At 38.8% G+C, this 22,742-nt stretch overlaps 1 protein-coding gene across 12 annotated transcripts in view; it reads right to left on the bottom strand.

Annotated features, from left to right (window-relative positions):
- Positions 1 to 491: 491 nt before the first annotated feature.
- STYK1 (serine/threonine/tyrosine kinase 1) overlaps positions 492 to 22,742 on the bottom strand; it is a 40,863-nt gene continuing 18,612 nt past the window's right edge. The window contains exons 1-13 of one of the 12 annotated variants that reach the window (XM_058558760.1): positions 22,369 to 22,737; positions 21,244 to 21,478; positions 18,609 to 18,734; positions 17,088 to 17,144; positions 16,299 to 16,450; positions 15,728 to 15,862; positions 12,746 to 13,012; positions 11,593 to 11,774; positions 9,744 to 9,827; positions 7,160 to 7,368; positions 5,510 to 5,550; positions 4,733 to 4,829; positions 492 to 1,928 (exon numbers count right to left, since the gene is read on the bottom strand). In XM_058558760.1, the coding sequence (XP_058414743.1) occupies positions 1,724 to 1,928; positions 4,733 to 4,829; positions 5,510 to 5,550; positions 7,160 to 7,368; positions 9,744 to 9,827; positions 11,593 to 11,774; positions 12,746 to 13,012; positions 15,728 to 15,862; positions 16,299 to 16,449 (1,371 nt within the window). In that variant the 5' untranslated portion in view covers position 16,450; positions 17,088 to 17,144; positions 18,609 to 18,734; positions 21,244 to 21,478; positions 22,369 to 22,737 and the 3' untranslated portion in view covers positions 492 to 1,723. Of the gene's footprint in view, positions 1,929 to 4,732; positions 4,830 to 5,509; positions 5,551 to 7,159; positions 7,369 to 9,743; positions 9,828 to 11,592; positions 11,775 to 12,745; positions 13,013 to 15,727; positions 15,863 to 16,298; positions 16,451 to 17,087; positions 17,145 to 18,608; positions 18,735 to 21,243; positions 21,479 to 22,368; positions 22,739 to 22,742 lie in introns of those variants that run through there. The other 11 variants (XM_058558761.1, XM_058558758.1, XM_058558762.1 and 8 more) reach the window with 11 other exon arrangements.

The following is a 22,742-nucleotide window of genomic DNA, read 5'->3' as shown; positions in this document are numbered from 1 at the left end:
AACAATGAGATTCCACAGGACTTTGTGCCAAGCCACTCTGTCTCCCTTCTCCCTACTGACACTCACCATTTAAATCCTGATTGGTCCTTGTGGTATTCCCACAGTGCCAGAATCATTATTCAGTTGGATGACTCATCATGACTCCATCAGGATTCTGACTTCTACAAAATTTTCAATGGCCAGTCATCTTTCCTACAGCAGCAGCCTTAGATGTCCCTCCCAGAATACCCAGAGTATTCTGTAAAATCACAGACCACATGTTCAACTGAATTGTCATCATGATGTTATTTTCAGTATTTTGAAATGGTAGGAGACTACTATCATCATCCAGAAGCTCACACAAAAATGATGACTTTATCCTTTTAGTCATGTGGTATGTGCACCACATCATCAGCTTTAGGCATGACTGCCTTACAGTGTGATTGACAGACCAAGGTTCTGTTCTTGGCCATAGTAGGTTTTAAATGAAAAAGATGTGAAAGAGTCTAGGATAGGAAGGGGGAAAGAAAACATTTATTGAGCACATATTATGTGCCAAATACTGTACAAATACATACTCTCATTCAATCCTCATGACAACCCTGTGAGGTATATATTATCCCCATTTTACACGTGAGGAATCCCTTTTCTGACAATGTAGATTGTCTCTTGAATTTTTCTATTGCCATTAATTTCCATTTATTTACTTTTATCCTCCCTATTGTAGACATTTTGGAAGCCGTATACCAGAAAAGCCTATTTTTACTCAATAAATATTAATTTAATGAAATAAATTTCACAGTACATCAGTAAATGATTGCAAATCAGAAGCTGCTAGCCTTCTGTCTCAGAATACATCCTTTTCTAGCCCTTGTTTAAGACATTCTGTCTTACTAAGCATTCTTGCTTGGTTTCCACATTTCCTGTTTATTTAATAGACACATAATATATTCATCGCTGACCGAACTAACTCTTTAGGCTCAATCTCCCTAGTCTTATAGGGACCAGGAAGCTAGCCTGATGAACAAGACGTGTTGAATGTTCTTAATCATGAATTGACCCCTCCAGCTTCTAGTTAAAAGTAGTACCGACAAGGTACTCGTCTCTCAGAATTAGAGAAAAGGGGACCATCTTTCTCTTATCTATAGCCAAGAGGAAACTCAGAAGTTTTCCTTCATGGTTCTCCTCTAGCCCTGCATGATAGGACCAGAACTGAAGAACTTTACGTCCTTCCTCCTCCTTCTCTTTGAAGGATAAACTTGGTCCACATCTATACTCCTCAGCAAGTAAAACCTTTAATTTTCTCTTAATCAACTTCTTTACTGGCTTTCTATTCCCTCATTTGATTGCAATTTCTCTGCACCTTATAATAGGCTAGATAAAAAAGCATGCTTCAGGAGGAAACTAGCCTGTGGTGGGAGGGACCAGCTTATTTGTGCCATGCCGCAACAAACACTGCAGATTTCTAAAACCTCCTTTGGAATGACACTGTCCACCACTTCTCTCCTGGGTCTTTAGGATTGGGACAGTAGAAATGAAACTATATTTCTCAGTCTCAAGGGTATATGGTGTGTAGAGCCTCCTATAGCATCATGTCAGGTATCTAGGGAATGTGTAGGGGAAGATCCAGGATCCATGTCCCATTTCTCTCATTATGTCCCACTAGAAAGTCTATTCTCTGTTCTTGGAGGAATTGGCTCCAAGAGTATGTGATCACCCATAAATGTTTCTTGCCCTGGGATCTTCAAAGGATGCTGTAGCTGTAGGAGAGGCTCTCCACGCTGATGCCCGCCACAGCTGCGTACAGTTCAGGCACCACCAACTCTGGTACTTGCAACACAGCCTTGTCATCTGCAGTTCGAGCAGCAGTTTCTAGGCGCGAGTGTAGTTCTCTAACTGAAGGGCGGCTGTCCTCACTCCAGCGCCAGCAGGACTTCATAAGACTATACCTGAAAGGGAAACAAGAGAAACTGATGCCTTGACGAGGCAAATGTTTGAGGAACATGTCTTCTCTCCTAACACACCTTAACAAAAAACCCTGCAATTCTTTAATCTACTTCTCATTGTCCTGTATCTCATATTCTTCCCAGAGAATAATATTCCTTCTCATCCTCAGTACTAAGTCTCTTCTCAACAGGGCCCTTTTTATAATAGGAATGACTGAAGATTTCTCAAACTACAATCAGTATGACAGAAGTTTTTTTTTTTTTCATTCTATTGCCAAAAACTCTTTCAGAAGTTAGGCGTTCTCATCTTTAGATGCTACTAACTTGCAGCATTCTAGACCATTGCTATTACTTATCTACCAGTAAAAGCTACATTACAGCCAGGAAAATAAGAAGTTATGGAGTAATATAATTCATATTAATTTTGGATAATGTAATTAGATGTTTCCTTCCATTAATCCAGGTCATTTCCCTCCTTTATTATTTAGCTTCTCCAGGAAATCACCTTAATCTAGATAAAAGTACTTACCACCTTTAATCTGTCTTTTCTTCAATCCATTTTACCAAGAATTTACAAGGTAGTCTGTTTTCATACACTTTTCATCATGTCTCATGTCTCATCCTTGCTCAAGACCCTACGGTGGTTTCCCACTGCCTGCTATATGAAGTCGCTATCCTACCCCCTAGCTTCTCTACCACATAGGCCTTGCCTAACTGAAGCTGTCTCCTCCAGCCAAGTCAGTGTCTTGCTATGCCCTAGATGTGGTCATTAACACCCAACTCTGTCTTTGCTCATGCTATGCCCAGTTCCTTCAATATCTTCTCCATTGTCATTGCTTCCTACAGTTTTGTTTTAAATCTTAATTCCTCTGTGAAACCTTCCCTTATAAACTTCAGCCCACACTGTGCTGCCCACACTCTTTAGTGCTGTACCATGAGACTCTGTAAAAGATGCTACTTTAATAACACTGCTAACATTTACCAAGAACTTATTATATGAGTCATGGTAGTGGAACTTAACCTGCATTATTTCATTTTAGCCTCACAATATCTTTGAGGTAGGATTATCATTGTACCTATTTTAAGATAAGTAAACAGTGTACAGTAAAGTAGCAGGATTAGGACTGAACTTATGCCTTTTTGACTCTGAATGAATCTGAGCTTTTAATCATTCTAGTTATTGCCTCACACTTTATGTGGATTTTCATGTTCTTTCAGATATCTCCTCATCCAAATGTTAAGTTCTTCAAGATCAGGCACTTTATCAGTTGAGTGTCTCCCCACAGTATCAAGGATAGCCTTTTACACATAGAAAGCCTACAAGAAATATTTGTCAGCAATTTCATTCTAGTATACCCAACCAGTATCACTATGTGTGTGTGTGTATGTGTGTTGTATATATATACATAAATATACATAGTTATGATATTTAACATTTATAATATGCTTTATATAGTAACTATTTATTATTGGGAAACCCAGGTGCTGGAAATTGACCATTTCAATGCTGAAAAATTTACAAAATAGCAACAATTTTAATAGATATCTATATTAATATTATTTTCTCCTGCCTTCTTATAAATCATTTAACCTTTTTTAATGTTCTGTAACAATTCCTTTTTGTACTTTATTGGTTGTAAAATTCTGTGTAATTTTTTATTGAAGTATAACTCAGATAACATTATATTAGTTTTAGGTATACAACATAATGATTTGATATTTGTATACATTGTGAAATGATCACCACAATAAGTCTAGTTACCATCTGTCACCATACGAAGTTATAATTTTTTCTTTTTCTTGTCAGGATAGCTTTCAAGATCTACTCTCTTAGCAATTTTCAAATATGCAATACAATATTATTGGCTATAGTTATCATGCTGTACATCCCTGTGATTTATTTATTTTACAACTGGAAGTTTGTACCTTTTGATCCCCTTCACTCGTTTTGCCCAACCTCCAACCGCCCTCCCCTCTGGCAACCACCAATCTGTTCTCTGTATCTATGAGTTTTATTTGTTCCTTTGTTTTGTTTTTTAGATTCCACATATAAGTGAAATCATACAGTATTTGTCTTTCTCCATCTGATGTATTTCACTTAGCATAATAACCTCAAGGTCCATCCATGTTGTTGCAAATGGCAAGATTTCATTCTTTCTTATGGCTGAGTAGTATTCCACTGTATATATATACACCACATCTTCTTTATCCATTCATCCCTGTGTGTAATTTTTAATTTTTTCATTTTCTGCCTCCACGTTGGTTCACCAACTGACCTTTCTGCTGACAATATTGAATACTCCTTTTCCTGTCTGTCTAATTTTCTCCTACCCCCTTCTTCTGATTGGTTTCTAATGTGCTCAGAGCTGGGAAACCAGATAGTCAATAATTTTTAAAAGTTAAGTATTAAATAAGAGCCAGTGAGTAACTCTAGTACAATGGCTTTTATGGCAGCTATATTAGTACTGCAGCTGGCAGTCTCTGACTGAGCTGACAATTAGACAAATAAAACACTACTGTACTTGCATTGGATTTGGTCTACTTCTTACCTGTTGTAGAAGCTTCCAGAGGAACTAAACTTTATCAAACTTAGATTCCTAATATAGTTCTCAGTGGCTGCCTCAAAATTGTATCATATATATGATATATGAACAGATGTGTTTTACTGCATAGGTTTGGTCTAAGGCTGTACATTACCACATAAAGGACAGCTGGGGATCATCTGAGCCACTTTGAAAAGGGCATGATTGATGAGGAGCAAAAAAGATTTGGAATGAGAGAAGAGTAGGCCTTTAAAAGCCACTTACATTGTGTGTGTACAACTACTGGGTCTCTTCATGATTTTCCTTCTTTGGAGATGCTGTAGAATGCTGGTGGGAGGGACTTCAGGATATGGTGGTGCCCCTGTTGGTATGGAAAGAATGATAGTAGCAAGAGAACTTTAGGGTCTTCTAGAATATGAACTGTAACTAACACTACTCTCCATCCATCTGAGATAATTGCCTGCAAAAGGTATAGCCATAGGAAAAATACTAGATACAATATAGTTGCTCCAAGTGATCACCAAGTGATCAAGAAAAGATATAACTTAGAGAATTTTGGAAAAAGGGTGTTTTGGGGGAAAAAATCTGATAATTTAGTAGACTGTTGAGTCTTTAGGAAAGTAACAAAGCAAAGTGAGAAATAAGTCCTGCCCTCCACTCTCCAAATGTGGGAATGTGCTATAGTTTCTCATCAAATGGATTAATAAGTCTGAAGACAACATTTTTATGTTTATGCAAAATCACTCTTAGAATCATTCTTTGGATTTTAAAACATCCCTTGGAATTGGTAAAGTGTTGGGGAAAACAAAGAAAGAGAAAACAAAAGGAAGTTAAAAGGAGCAGGAGGAAGGAAATGAGAAATGGAGGGAATCACAACTTTACAAGACTATTTCAGAAATCCAGCTTGGTTTCCATGTCAGCCAGTTCAAACTTCAGAGATTGTACTGAAACCCCTTCTCATAGCATTTATCATCCACCACCCAAATAAACATCCTCCCCTATTTGCATACAGGTACACACTACTTTGGGGATCCTCCTTACCTAGAGTCACCATCTCATAGAGCAGGATTCCAAAGGACCAGCTGTAAAGGAAACAAAGCCATTTACTTAAATTCTATTTCTGCCTTTCCTAAGGAGAGGTCACTTAAATATCAGAGGCCTTCAGTAAGAACCCCATAAAGAAGGCAGTGAAGGGGAATCGAGATTGTCTGATACAACAAGCAAAATAATAGTGCCATTAGAAAACATTTCTCTTTAATGCCCTTGTAGTCTTTATGGGGACTAGATAGTCTCTTTGAGGACTGGATTTATGTCTTCTTTCTTCTATATTTCACATTAATGGATGTTTACTATTATTTGCTAAATTGTGTGTATGTTTATGCAAACACACAGACACATTCACCCAAACAGAGAGAAATTGCCTTCTGCATTTTTTTCATCCTTTCCATTCCTTCCTGCTGAAATTCCAGCTTTTATGCTTAGCACAAGGCCAAGCGAGGTTTATCTTTTATCTACTACTTCGTCAGTAGATCTAATTGCCCAAACCTGGGAAAAATATTAACAGAGTAAGCTTTATACATAATTGGATTTGTGAGATGTATATTTCACTATTCTATAATATCATCATTAAATGAGCAATATTTCCCAGTTAAGCTTATTACACCCAGACCTCTATTGAAAAGCAGATGTCAGTGAAGCAGCAATGGAAGTTTCTTAATTGACTCACCATATTAACTTACATTCTAAATTTCCTCTGCTGCCCATGACATTCATGGCTAGTAAAATATTCTATATTACATCTATGTGCTTCTCTAAGCAGTTGAGTTATATGGTTACCAAAAGTCAATTGTGATTCTTTACAATCCTGTTTATGCCAATCATATGTATAACTGCAATTATGTAACCAATTAAATATTATGTAAGCTGATTAAATATAAACGCAAAAAAGTATTCATTCTCTGAAAACTAGGTTGAATGCTTTGAAAATATTCTATAAAAATAAGCTGCTAAAAGGAAAGTGTTGTCAAACTGTGTGGGTGAGACAACTGTAGAAATTTGGGAAAAATAACAATAAATATCTGCAGTCAAATTGCTTCACAATTGTTTTCAAGTTTCTCACTCTACTTAGAATCATCCCAAACTGAAACTCAAAAATAATTCATTATGGATGGTATTTATACAAGAAAAACAATATATAACTTCATTTAGCAGGTCCATCCTCATAAAAAACGCTTTGGCCCTCCTCCAAAAGATCAATAAATAAATATCCATTTATATGTTTTAAGTTAAAATAAATTATTTGAGGTATATATATTTCTTTTTATTTTAATAATTCCTGGTTTTACTGAATTTTTGATTAAGTAGACCCACCTCCTTCAGATAAAAGGGACTCTACTAGATTAAGTCTTTGGATATTGGTGTGAATAATTTTTTCCTTTTTCTTTTTGCTTTCCTAATTAAAGCTGCTAATCTAATACAGAAGGAATACTTCAAAAGGCACTAAAAAGGATGGCAGCCAGATGCCAAATATGAGCTCTGTCACATCACACACATTTCTGCTTGAGAGTCTGTGACTTCTAAGTGGAGATTTCATTTGTAGACATACTTGACAACAGACGCAGTCATGTTCAGGGACTAGAGGACACCTAGGTCAAGAAGGGGAGAAATCCAGAGGGCAGGAGCAAACCGTACACATCTCCTCTGATGTCAGCTTGTCTCAGCAGGAGCCGTTCTGGGGCGAGCCACTTGAGAGGTACAGTGTGAGTAGAGGAGATGGCCCCTCGGGTGTGGACTTCATAAGCCAGGCCCAGTCCACAGAGCTTAGCAGTAAGATCACACTGGATCAGGATATTCCTGGCTGCTACATCCCCGTGGAACAGATGCTTATCCTGGAGAAATTCCTGTCAACAAAAGATCAAAGATGGATCAGCTATCTGAGGTCATGGCTTGGGTGACACACAAGGAGAAGCAGTCCTAGTAATCCTCAAAAAGACAAGGACATTTTCTACTCTCAACAAGTCTCATTAATAATGACATACCACTTCCAAGTCATGATAATGAATGAGACATTTTTGCATTGCGTTTAGGATTATCAAACTGAGCAAATAATCCAAATAACATTAATACTGGGTTTGGAAAGTATAATCACCCCCACTATGTCAAGCCCTAACCCCTGCCTGATTTCACATTCCTCTCAGATAGGACCCAGCTAGATACTGGAAGAGGGAGTAGGTTTCAAGTTCTAGCAGCAGTCCCCAAAACAAGGTAATATACAATAGCAAAATTGAGTGTCATAATCATGAATTTATGTAGAGTTTTATGGCATCTCATTTTGTCTCTAAAATAACTAGATGAGGTAAGTTAAGGAAGTATCTTTTACATAAATCCAAATGATTACCACAAGGCCACACAGTTATTAAGTGGTAGTGACCAGAACCAGGTATTCTAATTCTTAGGAATTACTATCAATTCTATTACTAATTCTTAAGCCTGGCTCCAAATCAGAATTGCCTGAGAGCTTTTTAAAAACATAAGATTTTCACCCAGATTTATTTAACCAAAATCCAGGAAGAGGAGCCTGGTAATCTATATTTTTAAGAAATATCAAAATGATTCTAGCTCAGCCAACAAAACATTTGAAAACCATTGTGCCTGGACAACATAGATTTGCAGGACTCATTTCCCCTGACATCAAGCTATTCAAGGCATATAGAGAAGTTGAAAAGCTATACATGACTGAAGAGCTAGAGATTAAGGTCTATGATTACTAAACAAGAATAGTATAGAAAAACAAAAAGGTTAAGGTAGTAATTTCCAATCATTGATGATGAAGGAAAATAGTAACTAGCAGTTTTCTATCTCTGCTAAGGTTTTAGAACAAAGAAATTATACTGTAATGAGAAGAGTTAAAAAATGTATTGACTTCGAGGTTAAGTAAGAAAAAATAGTATGATATTGCCTTGTAACTGGTAACCTAGGGCCCTGATGAATGCATCAGCATGATCAGTGCATCCCTATGGGGCACCTCTGCAATTATGGTTCAGAATACAAGGTAGGCTGAATCCTGACACCTTAACTTTATCAAGGGACACGCCAACGAGGCCCTCCAGACACTATAGGTATATTCATTTATATGATGTGCTCGCTCCCTTGCTCCATGGGACCTTCAACTCTGATTACTGCCCTTTTCTCACCTCGCTGCTTCTTTTTTCTAAGATTTCCCTGATTTCATTTAGATCCATGGTATATATCACATTTCAAGGTGGCAAGATATATCAAGTACTTAAAATAGTGGCTTCAGAGACCCCTGATTTTCTATAGCAAATGCTATTTTTTTTGGTGAGGAAGATTGTCGCTGAGCTAACATCCGTGCCAGTCTTCCTCTATTTTTTGTATGTGGGATGCTGCCACAGCATGGCTTGGTGAGTGATGTGTAGGTCCACGCCCGGGATCAAAATCCGTGAAACCCGGGCCACCAAAGTGGAGCACGTGAACTTAACCACTACGCCACTGGGCTGGCCCCAGCAAATGCTATTTTAAATACAATTATCTAAATAATTTTGTAGAAATAGTCATTTAAATTTCCTGAGTAATTCTGGTAAAGGTAAATTTTTTCTCTTAAACCCTGTGTTCTTTCTCTTACTTGTTTATTTAAATTGGTTTAAAATAAAGGAATGATCTCACTGTTGCCCCTTATTCCTCCTCTTTCACTTGTTCCTTGTTCTTTTTAAAGTACATGTATTTCCTGTCACATTCAGTAACAAAGCAAGTCTCCAACCAAACACATTCTGAACTAGTATTTCTTGTTTTTCAGGTATAAAATTGTATACTTCTGGTTATGTAGCTTTTCACCCATTCAGTTTCTCTTCTCACATCTTCTCCCAACTTGCTTCCCTATTGGCCTCTTTTACGTCTATTAATATTAGCGTATATGGGGAAGTAAGAGTATCAAGTAAATGGACATACAGTTCCTGGCCCTTGTGTTTGACCTTTAAGACTGAGAAACCTTTTAAAATTCTTCCTGTTCCTTCTAAAAACCCTAAATTGACTACTTTCTGCCTTAAAATTACCAATCTTGTAGTATATTATCTAAATAATTTCATAAAGAAAGAACTGAAAATAATTTATCAGTTTTTGAGTTTCTGTCCCCTAATTTCCATCTGATTTTCTTATAATATATACCTCTCTTGGGAATATAAATATGAGAAATATGACATCAAATACCAGACTAAAAAGAAAAGCCCCTATCATCTGGTGTTATTTTTCCCAGCCTTACCAAAGCTAAAAGGACCTGTTTCCCAATGTAATATACTTGTTTTTCTGTGAGATCATAAAGAAGGCCATCCATGGTCATCACATCCTAAAGAGACAGAAAAAAAAAGCATTATATCAAAATGACATGAACAGATTTAAAAAAAAAAAATAGTGGCAGTGATATTCTTAACTGCAGACATCAAAGCTAAGGAAAAGATACAAAACATAGGGATTATAAGATACAAGGACAGATTGATATGAGACAGTGTCAGATATGCAAAGAAGTACCATGCTTTATTGGACTGGAAAAACAATAAAGAATATAGATGAATACCAGAATGAATAAAGAACAGAATAGCAGGTAAGACAGACGAGTATAAATAAGATTATCCACTGAATAAAGCAGTAATTTTCCTGGGGCAGTGTGTGTGTGTGAGTGAGAGAGAGAGAGAGAGTGATTAATTGAGCACATTAATTCAACACATCTTGACTAAACGCCTACTATGTGCCAGAATCCATCTTAGGAACTCAGAATACAAGAGTGAGCAAAATAAACGTCTGCTGCCTTCTGGAACTTCAAGTGTAGCAAACAAATAATTTTGTTTGTCTGATTGTGGATCAGAATCAAGTAATCGTACATAAATATATGATTACATATCTATAAGCACATGAAGGAAATGTTAAAGGGAGCATATGTTGATGGGGAAAAGAGCTAATGCAGTTGGAGGAGCAAGGAAAGTTTTTGATGAGATCAGAGGCTGAGTGGACATTGACTATACAAAGAAGAGAAGGGAGAAGTTTGGCGTAACGAGAAAAGCATGTGAAGATAATCTAGAAGAAAAGCATAGTTTTGAAAAATAGAAGCTAACGAGGTTAGAGCACAGAACAAGTTACAGATGGATAACTCTTAAAAAGGTTTAAAATGCCTAAAGACTTGAACATTGTCCACTTTGCATCACCGAATGGAAGATGTTAACAGGGTCCCTTTTCATACATATTTAGTAGTAAAATAATCAGCATATTTCAGAGGATTGATCAATATTGACCTTGTTCATTAACAAGTGAGGAAGCAATCGGGCGACGTGTAGCACTTCAGAAAGAATACATTGAGGAGTAGGGAAATTGCAAGAAAAAGAACTTGCACTTTAGTCTGGAAATTTCTGAACATTTTACTTTTTTAAAATATGAGTTTGAGGTACAAAAACTTACTAGCTGAATTTCTCCTCAAATCAGCCCTGGCATACTAAAGGTGATGTCACAGAATGGAAGGCACACTTAACACTAACAACAAAATTACAATCAGTACTAACAATAGTTGTTATGTAATTATCATGATAACAGCTACCATTTTGAGTGCTTGCTATGTAGCAATCACTGCCATGTTTTTACATACATAATGTATTTTAATTTTAATAATAACTTATTATTATTCTCATTTTACAGATTCAGAAAACTCAGGCTCAGAGAGATGATGTGCCCAAAGTCACACAGCTAGTAGGAGGTGGAGACTAAAGTCCGTACTCTAAATCTGCACTGCCCAATATGGTAGCCATTAGCCACATGTGGCTATTTAAATGTATATTACTTAAAATTAAATAAAATTAAAACTTCAGTTTCTCACTCACATCAGCCACATTTCAAGAGCTGCATAGCCACATGTGATTAGTGGCTACCATATTGGACAGAGCAGGTATAGAACATTTCTGTCATCATAAAAAGTCTATTGAATGGTGATACTCAATCCTTCTGTTATGCTATTATGTCTCTCTACTTTGTCATTTGTCAGGCTAGTTGACATGTGCACAGCTAATCAGCCAGGTCAAGCTTTCCCTTCCTAATGACTCTCCTAATGACTCTACCCTACTGCTCACCCGGCGACAGGTCCAGAGAAAGCTGAGCAGGTCCCCTTGGGCCACGTCCTCCAAAACCATATAGAGCGGCAGTTCTTCTGTGCAGCAGCCTTCCAGCTGTACCAGGTTCTTGTGCTTCCCCAGATACTGATAGAATTGGATTCGCCCTAAGAAATCCTGCACCTCCTGGAGCCCAGCTGGTTCTGTGGAGGACAGAAGAGTCATGAGTAGTGAGCAGTCAGAGCATCACCAATAAAATGGGAGGTATGAGATAGGAAGCAACCTTAGATGATAATTTCCAAGGCTCCAAAGGGGAGTGAGTGTAAACAAAAACTAAATAGAAAGGGAACCAATTAGAAGATCATCCTCAATGTCATTGATCTTTTGTCAAAGGTAATGTAGAATCATAGGTCTTAGAAGTGGATAAGATTTTATCTATCTAAATAGACAAATGTTCTGTTTACATTAAATATTATCACTGTCTAGGCTTTTTGATTAATATTCTTGGTTATCCTCTCCTTGTTCTGTTTTTTGTTGTTGTTGTAGTTTTTGTGAGGAAGATCAGTCCTGAGCTAACATCCATGCCAATCCTCCTCTTTTTGCTGAGGAAGACTGGCCCTGGGCTAACATCCGTGCCCATCTTCCTCCACTTTATATGGGACGCCGCCACAGCAGGGCCTGACAAGTGGTGCGTCGGTGTGCGCCTGGGATCCAAACTGGAGAACCCCAGGCCGCTGCAGCTAAGCGCGCGCACTTAACCACTTGCGCCACTGGGCCGGCCCCTCTTTGTGCTGTTTTATCCACCATTACGAACCTATATGATGAGTATCAGCAAAAAAAAAAAAAAGAGAGAAATACAGTATTAGGGAAAGATATCCAATAGTGAAGAAAAATGAAGAAACAACCTCGAAATCCTCATCCAAGTAATATCCAAAATGGAAAAATCAGTTCTAACAGCCTCAATAAGCAAGGTTGAGCTAGGGAAAGACCCCAAGAATAAGATTTCTGTCTTGAGTTTTCACTTTCTATTCTCTTCTTATTCTGCACACAGTTATAATCACAACTATCTGTTGATTGACATCTTAACATCTGCAAAGCCTGTTAGCATTCACTGTTAGGAGTTCACAGTGGAAAAGTAAAAAGGGGAAAGGAAGTCTAACACTTCTCCTTTTACCTTTTAAAGCCTTGAGGATGACACTCTTGGGCTTAGCAGGGTCCCCAGTGCACATCTTGGTTCGATAGATGGCCCCACAACTACCATTGTAGATATGCTCCAGAACAGCAGAGAGTTGCTCCCGGGGCACTTGCAGCTTAGCCAGGGCATGTGTGGTAGTCTGTAGAAGGCTTTCCACCGATGTCTCCTTAAGTGGCACAAACACACTTCCTCCATGTCCTGCTGCTTCCCAGCTTAGGCTCCTTGATGGAGGCATGGGGGCAATGCCTAGAACAAAGAGATGATACCACCCATCTTTTCTCTACCCTAGGGACTCCAGGAAAGCAGACCCTGGAGCAAACTGGTGAGAAAGTTTCTTTAGAAATTTTTTCTCTGGCCAATGTGGGGATACCTTCTGATGCTTCTCTATGAACCAGCATCAATACCAACCTTGTAGAACTTTTATAATAATCACATTAGTTCTGAGACAACTCAAGGTGGACCTCTGGAAAGTGGTAATGACAATTCTTTTCTGTCTCAGGATTACAGTTGAGTATGAGTATAAGGAAGTTCCTAAATAGGTACTCAAACCACAGATACCTGAAAATAGTGATAACTGCCAGTAGGAACTATCGTTTAAGTCAATAATGGCTTCCAAAGGTGGAGAGGAAGTATGGATAACTTCTCAATCCTAAGCTATGGTTATTCTTGCTCAAGTTATCCCCAAAGTCAAATTATTCCATGTTTCCTAGAATCTCAGTCAAAGACGTCTTCTGGTACTTCCCCCCTTTCTTAGCCAACTTTTCTCCATTGGAAAAGAGATTCATTCTTCTTATTAAATCTCCATTCATTCATTAATTCATCTGTTTATTCAACAAATATCACTTCCTACATGCCAGGCTCTGTTCTAGGTGTATAGGCAAAGTCTGGATTCTTATGAAGATTACTTTCTAGAGGTAGGAGATGGGAAGCTGATAATAATATACCAGGTGATGAGTGTTATGGAGGAAAACAGGGGAATAAGAAGCATCAGTGATGCTATTTTATGTTTTAAGGTCAGGAAAGGCCTTTCTAATAAGATGACATTTGAGAAGTACCTGGAAGCACTTAGAGAGCAAACCGTATTGCTATCAGGAAGGATATTATAGACAAAGGGAACAAGAAGTGCAAAGGTATTGATGAAGAAGTATACTTGGCATATTTGAGGAAGAGTAATAAAGTCAGTGCAGCTGGAACCAAGTGGGATAATTGGAGAGTTATGGGAGATGAGGCCAGAGAGGGCCCAGATCATGTAAGGCCATTAGAATAATTTTATGGGGCCGGCCCCATGGCTTAGCGGTTAAGTGCACACGCTCCGCTGCTGGCGGCCCGGGTTCAGATCCTGGGCGTGCACCGACACACCGCTTCTCCAGCCATGCTGAGGCCGCGTCCCACATACAGCAACTAGAAGGATGTGCAACTATGACATACAACTATCTACTGGGGCTTTGGGGGAAAAAAAGGAGGAGGATTGGCAATAGATGTTAGCTCAGAGCCAGTCTTCCTCAGCAAAAAGAGGAGGATAGGCATGGATGTTAGCTCAGGGCTGATCTTCCTCACAAAAATAAAAATTAAAAAGTAATAATAATAATTTTGTCTTTTTTCATTGTAAGATGGGAAGCTACTGGGGGAGTGGTTCAAGCAGAGAATTGACAAGACTGACTTACGCCTTAAAAGAATCATTCTGCTTCTTTGAGAAGAATAGACTATAAAGGGATAGGGGCAGAAGCAGGGAAACCAGTTAGGAGTGCACTACAGTGATCTATGAGAGGTGAGAGTGGCCTGGGTTTATTTTGAAGGTAGAGTTAACAGGATTTGCTACAGAATTGGATATGGAGTGTGAGAGAAGGAGGAGTCAAGGATGTCTTCACGGTTTTAGACTGAGTACATAGAAGTCTGGGCTTGCTGTTTACTAAGAGAGGGAAGACTATTGGGAGGGGACATTTGTGACGGAATTTTAGGACCTTTGTTTTGGACATATTACATATGAGATGTGTATTAGATCCAAACTGCAAAGTAAATGGTTTAATATAAGAATCTGGAGTTCAAAGGGGACTATAATCAGAATAGAGAAAGTATTTGAATCCATAAGAGTGAAAATGAGATCATTTAGGAAGTGACTGTAGAATTAAAAGAAAAAAGGCATTTCAAGAAAGAGGAAGTCCAAAATGGTTTCAAATCCTTTTGACAGGTCAAGTAAGATAAGGACTCAAGATAGCTGTCATTAGTGATCTTGGAAAGAGTTGTCTTGATGGAGTGGTGAGGATAAATGCCTTATTTTAGTATGTTCAAATGAGAATGTGAAAATTAGAAGTAGTGAGAGTGAATTTAGGACAACATCTTTGAGAAGTTTTTCCGTAAGAGTGAATTATAAGAGAATTGGGATAAAATTTAGGGAGGGATTAGGCATCAGTCACTATAGAGTTTCATATCACAGTGAGGACTTTTTCTCCTTCTTTTTACTCTTAGTTTCATGTATGAGCTGATTCTCTTTCATTATATGCTCAGTGATACTCCAGAACAGCATATTATCATCTCCTACCTAATGCTTCAAAGACTGTTAGGAAGGCTATCCCTTTTCATCATATATTTCAGGGGCACAGAGTAGGTCTAGAATGTTTTATAGAGTTAAATGTCATCCTTCAAGGCTGGTAACAAAGCCTTGGGCTTTACCCACTAAGTCTTCCTCCCCAATCCGTAGACAGTCATGTGATATTGCAATAGGACAAAGAAGACAGAAACAGGTCATGTGAGGCCTCTTGCCTAATCTTCTTTCAGGTAACAAGCATATATTGAGTTTCTATTCATGACTTCCTAGAAAAGACCTCACTACCCTTTCAACTGCATAGGTGGGGACCCATATCTCCTCTCCCATTGCAGGGACCTAGACCTCTAGACTTGGGTCTTATTTTCTGCAATCTCCATCTTCTCTGAGCCTCTGCCCAGCCCCAGTTTGAGCTTTACCTCGGAGTCCAGAAGACTGTTGTTGAGCTCTTTGTTCTCTGATAAAAAGCCACAGGATGACCCCAAGAAGGATGAGGAAGATGCCAACCAGGAAGGTTGGGACAATGATGATTTCATACTGATGCTCCTGGACAACTGGGTAAGAAATCAAGCAGGAAAAGAAGAGAATGAATAAGCAGCCTACCTTGTCCACACAACTTCCTCTACCCACCAGTCCTCAGCTCATCATACATGAAATGATCATCTCTTCCTTCTTCCCCTCTACTTCCATTCAATGGAACCAGTATTCAGAACAAATCGCTAATCAGAAACCCCAGTGTCCTGTTCTTAGCTCATCAAATGTGCTCTGGGTCTCTTCTATCTTCTTCCTACTAAGAAGGACGAAGCAACACATCTGGATCTCTGATTGGTACTTGATCCCCTTCATAGACAATGGCCTCTGGTCCCTATTCTTTTATCACCATGCTCTTCATTTCTACTAGAAATCAAATCATCTTCCTTCTAGAATCTATTCAGATCTTAATCTCCATCGTCCTAAAATCGGAGGATAGACATCTGTATCTCTACTTACCACACAACTTGTCACTGAGACTGCTGCATTCCAGTAGCATTCGTGTCATGCCCCTCTCATCTCCCATTGCCAGACAGCTGTCCACTTCTATGCTTGACTCACAGAGAATGTACAGAGCACAGATGAGAATAATTCCCAAGGATTGAGTCATTCTGAAAAAATAAAACAGCACACTCAGAATTTTAAACTTTGTATAGATCACTAGTTATTAAGCACCTGCCTACCTGGAACTCTCTGAGCCATCAATTCATCTCTATCCATCTACCTGATATTCAAGCTGGAAGAACATTTTTTTCCTGGCATTTTTCTCTTTTTTATTATACAGCAAGTATAGCCCTGATCTGATCTTATCCTTTCATGCCATTGTTTCCCAGATTATTTGAAAGGCTCCCCTCGTACCCAAGACTCCTGCTACTATAACCAAGTTCATGTTCACAGCGCCTGTCTGAGCAATTGTGGTCCATGGGTTTTGTGGGGAAGATCTACCTCCCATATAGTCGTTAAGCAGGTCTCATTTTCTTTTGCTGTGTTATCACTTATTTTTTAAACAGAACATTTAATTTCATTTTTATACAAAGTTAATTCAGGAACGAATAAATAGTTGGCACATTTCAAGAGAGATGAGCTATGCATTTTCTTTCTTTCTTTGAAACATCCCCCTATGGCATTCTCACAACCAATTAACAGACAGCATTTATCAATAAAAACTATTTAATTCTGCAGCTCTCACAGCTCCAAAGAGCTTCCCCTGCCCATCATATGTAGATAAACACAGACACTCATTCTTACCAATATAGAGATTGAAGGGAGTGTCAGAACCAAGCCATCATCTTTCGCTCTCTCCTTCTTAAACAGAAAGGAAATATATTCACATGGTTCAAAAAGAAAAATGTAAGATGATATACCATAAAAATCTCTCCCACCCCATCCTTCTCCATTTATCCAGTTCCCAATTCTATTAGTAGACTATAGTTACTAGTTTCTTGTTTACCTGACCAGAGATTCTTGATGTGTCTCACCTGTAATTCTCTATAATCAGCACATATTTGAAATTACACCTCCAAAAACCTGGTTCTTTCTTTCCGAAGAGAACTGATGTTACCACTCTTCCATATTTCTACAAACTCTGTTTTGCCTTTGGTTAACAAGTCTCCCCTGGGTCTATGGCCAGCAAAGCCTACTTCTTTAATTCTGATTGATCTGAAACAAAATATGCTGATTTTCCACTGTCTAGTTATCCTAAATATGTGATCTAGTTTTATAGTGATTTGAAAACGAGGTAAAATTTTAAAAATCAGAATTGTAGCTTTTATGATATGCTGTATTGTACATGTGTTACATTAGCCATATTATGCTGTCTTCTATTACGTTACATATTGTATTTTATTATTGATACTAATAACCACAATGTTACTTATTGAAGCAGAGTCTCTAAGTGCCTGAAACACATGTCAAGAAGGTTCCCAGCTCCAGCCAAGCCCCCTTATCACTACTCCTGGAGCTCCGTGAGCTCGTATGGGAGGGTGAGAGTTAAACAATTCCCTTACAACTCAGAAGGGAGACAGGTGTGTGGTTGGTTGACAGAAGCCCAAGTAAACAGAGGAATAGCCAGAAGGAGGAAAATTGCAAAGAGAAGAGGGAAATTCTTATCTGTGGGTTTGTACATAGCAAGGGATCTATGAAGTCAATGAATAATAAGACAGCAAAGTCCATCTCATCTAGTTAGTAAGCCAAAAAGGCAAGGTGAACAATAGTTGAGAAAGTTTCCACAATTCCACAGGACCACATGGAAAGAAAAGCCCTTGTAGTTGGGCAAGAAACAGAGCCTTGAGAGGGCGGAGCGAAGGAGAAGCTCTTAAAAACAAAGCGTTAGCTAAGCAAGGAGAATTCAAAAGCTATTCGAAAGTTTCTCACTGCCATTCTCCTTCTTATTTTCCTTTCCTCTTACTTCCTTTTCAGGGCATTATCAGACATAATTATTTTCATTCAGGGAGCAGCCAGTTAAACAAGTTTGGCACTCTGGGAGTAGATTCTGTGAGCATAATCTCTCTTACCATAGTACAAGTGGAAGAAAGGGGCAGTCAGCAGACAGCTCAAACTTGTGAGCTCTGCCCAGAAACCAAACTACACACCCACTAATACATACTGAAGGAAGTCCTGTAAAGCTGTGTGCACATGTCCCCACATAGAACTGCTCATGGTGGGCCACCCTCAACTACAGGCACATGGCCAAACACACCTACAGCCAATGATTCAAATCCATGTTTATACCCTTGCACCTGGATATCACACTTATTACAGAGCGCTCACCTTTGGATACAATTTGACCTGCTGCTGCATTTCCTGAACAAGGTCCTCACCATCAGTTTTATTTGTGCATAGATAGTTTAAAAAGGCTAGGCTTATTCACACCTAGCAGCCCAATGAAATTGGATGCTGGAACAAGGAAATAAGTGTATAGTGTGGAGAGGCTCGCTCAATAAATTGTTTTCCAGCTGTTTGTACAATAAGCTCTTTAAAATGATTACAGTTTGGCTAGAGGCATTTGGGATACACCAAATGAGTCTAGAATTTTTAAGGTATACACACCAGGCTTACCCACGTATTCATGAAAGCCTGGACAGGAAACCTTACCACACAGCGCACACCAAAGCACTTATATCAGAACATGCCCATATTCACTTGTTACAACAACATTGCTGTCTGCATCATTTTTCTCCCTGCAATTAATATTCAATTACCACATGATTTTGCCTGCCCACTCTGTGTTGAGCTGAGAAAAGGCATGCCTAGATGCCAAAACCTTCTCGGATGACTATTCCTATGGGTTAGATTCTAACCCATCTAACTCTTAGAATACTGTTCCTGAGCAACATTTCTGTACAATTTGACCAAAACTCTCTTTCAATTATATCTAAATAGTTTTCTCACTGCGTTTAAAAAAAATGTTAGCTAACACTTTTTAACTATACTGTAAAATCCTTAACTATATAAAATGTTATCCCACATGCCTTATCCTTTCATGCCATTGTTTCTCAAACTATTTTTAGAGGCTCCCCTCCTACCCAAGACTCCTGCTCCAGTGCTCAAGTTCATGATCAAAGCACCTGTCTGAGCAATAGTGGTCCATGGATTATTTGGGGAAGATCTACCTCCCCTATAGTCCTTAAGCAGGTCTAATTTTCTTTTGCTGTGTTATCACTTATTTTTAAACAAAACATTTAATTTCATTTTTATACAAAGCTAACTCAGAGAATGAATAAACAGTTGGCAGATTTCAAGTTCTCTCTTTAGCGCCATGTATTACTAAATTCAGGGCATTGGAAATTAAGAGTCCAGTGAAATTGTGAAATTGTTTATTCTGATAACTCTATTTGATGGTTGGAAAATATGTACACAGCTTGCCTATCATTTACACATATCTACAGTGCCAAATCTCTTTAGGCAGGGCTCTAGTTAAAACAATACTATTGCCTTACTTGTGGTTATCATTCCCTATTTTTTTTCTTCTCAGTTGCTTCTGACTTTCTGTTAGCAAATTAAAAAGTTTAGCTTCCCTCTTGATTTGAGAATCTAGAGGGGAAAACAGCACAATGAAGAAAGAGATGCAAATAGGGAGAGAATGAGAGTGAAATGAGGAGTGAAGTCTACCCCAAATCTTTGCAAGACTGTAGTCTGGAGACCATAGAAATTAATGATTATATCTAGAATTGAACTAAATATTAATATTAACTGTCCAAACTCTTACTCGTACTCACAATACAAGCATAATATTACGCTGTATCTCTGCATCGTTTTATTACATGCAAAGACAGTTCTATTTGCAACAATAACACAACTCTCACTAGTGAGGATTCTGTTCAATTAGCACGAAATAGTGTCCCAGATATAGCCAGCAATTTACCCATGAGTGTCCAGAAGAAACTCTTCTTACCAAAATACATCTACAGATAGAACTCTAAAAATTAGATGCATTCTCCTGTACTCTGTCTGCCTGTCTGTTGTGAGAAATTCCTTGAATGACCTCCATATAACATCTGGTCCTGTTACCACAAGGTGTGTTTATATCCATTATGCCAGCCTCACCCTCAACCTTACCACCTGCACATCAACACAAGTGGATCTGCCAGCCATGTCTTTTTATATAGACAGGTGTCCCTGCTGCCTAGATGGGCACCACACTGGGTTAAGGGAGTTATTAATGGCTATGGGCTATGGGGCAGAGGACACAAAGACTTAAAGTGAGAAGGGAAAACGTATGGAGGTAGCACCCCAGACTGATACAGTTTGCCTTCTCACTCAGTCGCTCAGCCTTCTCTTCTCCTCCCCATTCATCCTAATCCTTGAGCTCTCTAGCCAAAAACTCATTTAATGGAATGGACACGTTAAATTGGAAATGAGATAGGAAAGAACTGCTCAGATCTAGAGAATTCCAGAATTACTTATCTCCAACATTCTGAAAAACAAGCTCTCCTTCCTATTTTCACATCCAATAAACATATATTGAGCAACCATAATGTGCCAGGTATTATACTAGGCACTTTCACATGAAGGAAGAAACTGAGGTTTGAAGAGATTAAGTTCTGAATTAGCCAGGGTTAAAAAAAACAAGTAAATGGCAGAGCAAGGTTTCATGCCCTGATTTTTTAATTACAAACCCAATATTTCAATGACTTTACTACATGTCTGTACTTTTGTCTCAAAGGGACAAGACCAATAGTGTCAAGAAGAAATTATGTCAGAATCCAAAAGAATCATGGAAATCATAATGCTGAAACCAAATTGCACCAACAAATATACCATAATTTGGAAAAAACAAGTGAATAGAATCTTCCTGTAAATGTGTTCTCTAAGGTCTGATGGGGCACAGACAACATCTGCACGTCTGTCTTCAAAGTGTATTCTGAAAATAAGGCTAGAATCAGAATTTTTTTCCAGTACTCACCAGATTATGAAATCTTGGATCATTTTCTTTGTTTGCTCATTTTCCTGGATCTGACCCCAATCCTATTTCTTATCTTCTGCTGTTTGAAGGAAAGGGCCTAGTTTCCAGGACTAGCAATCTTTCTCTGAGAGGGTGAGAGTCAGGAAGGGGCCAGAACTCCCAGGGGGCAGAGCACTGGCCTAAGAATTAGGATCACCATGCTCCGACTTGCAGGGCCCCGGGCTCCACCTTTCTACTGAAGCAAAACCATAAGAGAACAAAGAGTGAATGGAAGGGTACACCGGAGGGGTGACCCTCTTTAATTCCAGAGAATCAGACTTGTGTAGATAACTCGCCTTCTGCCCAGCGATATCTCCTAGTGTGGATGAGGTGGAGAAGAGAGGGGGTTACCCAGATGGAATCTCTTGTCCTCCCATTCTTCTCAGATACAGAGGGACTGTGATTGTTCTGATCTCTACCCTCCCCCACCTTCCTAGAGACCCGGAGCCTGAAATGCACTTTGAGACGATTGGAAAAGAAGCTCTGCTGTGGTGCCTGCGAGTCCTGACCCTGTTTAAACAAAGATCTTTTCACAATAAGACAGCATTATCAGATTTTCTGGCTTGTTATTTTTACCTGTCTGCAGGAATTCCTGAAATACAGATGATATACAGTAGACATGAGGAAGCCTAATTTGTATCTTGGCTCCTCCCAAAAAGTTTGTTCTGTAGAGGAGCAAAAGGATTGCAAGACAGGCTCCGTAACATCTAGGAAGGAATGCAGTGCTCACCAGCCCTACAAGCAGCGTCAGATTTTAAAAATGATTACATAGATGAACACAGTTTATTTCCTTTGAGGTGTTATATAAATTCATTTTATTTTTATTACAATTATCATTCTATTTTTCAAGTTCCCGATTCCATAATCCTACATCTACCACATTCAAACTTCAAAAGCCCATATATAATATATCTTAAATTAGATATTTTTCCCGCTGACTATTTTGTCTTCCTGGGATTATTAATCAACAACAATGTCCCCAGCCCGGAATAAGGGCTATCAATAAGAGGGAAAAGCCGAGAACACACAACCGCCACCCCCTCTAAACAGAATTGCCTCTGATCGTCTGTGTCTCCTCTCTCCTACCTGATTAACACACCAGAAGACGCCTGCACATGCTGCGTGGGGCTCCTTTCAAACACCTTGTTCCTACTATTGTCAGTCACATTACATTTCCAAGGATCAGTCCCCTTTTTTGCTACTCATCCTGCTCAGTTTTTCCTTCTAAGGGGAGACTTCTGGTACTTTAAAAATCTTTCGGCAGCTTCCCCCCATAAGTGAGGAGATCTATTTTGTTTTCTGGCCACTCCTCCAGCCCAGCCTATTCTAGCACACTGCCCTCTGGCAGAGAGGAGGGCCACCGCCAAGGAGGACAGAAGGAAGACAGTCTCTACAAAAGATTTCAGGAACACACATGCACGCATACACACACTTTCTCATTCTCTGATAAATGAGTCCCA

The sequence above is a fragment of the Diceros bicornis genome, chromosome 17 (genome assembly GCF_020826845.1).
Source record: "Diceros bicornis minor isolate mBicDic1 chromosome 17, mDicBic1.mat.cur, whole genome shotgun sequence".
In the NCBI taxonomy this organism is placed as follows: Eukaryota; Metazoa; Chordata; class Mammalia; order Perissodactyla; family Rhinocerotidae; genus Diceros; species Diceros bicornis.
The sequence above is the reverse complement of the archived record's forward strand: the minus strand, read 5'-3'. Positions and strand labels throughout refer to the sequence as shown.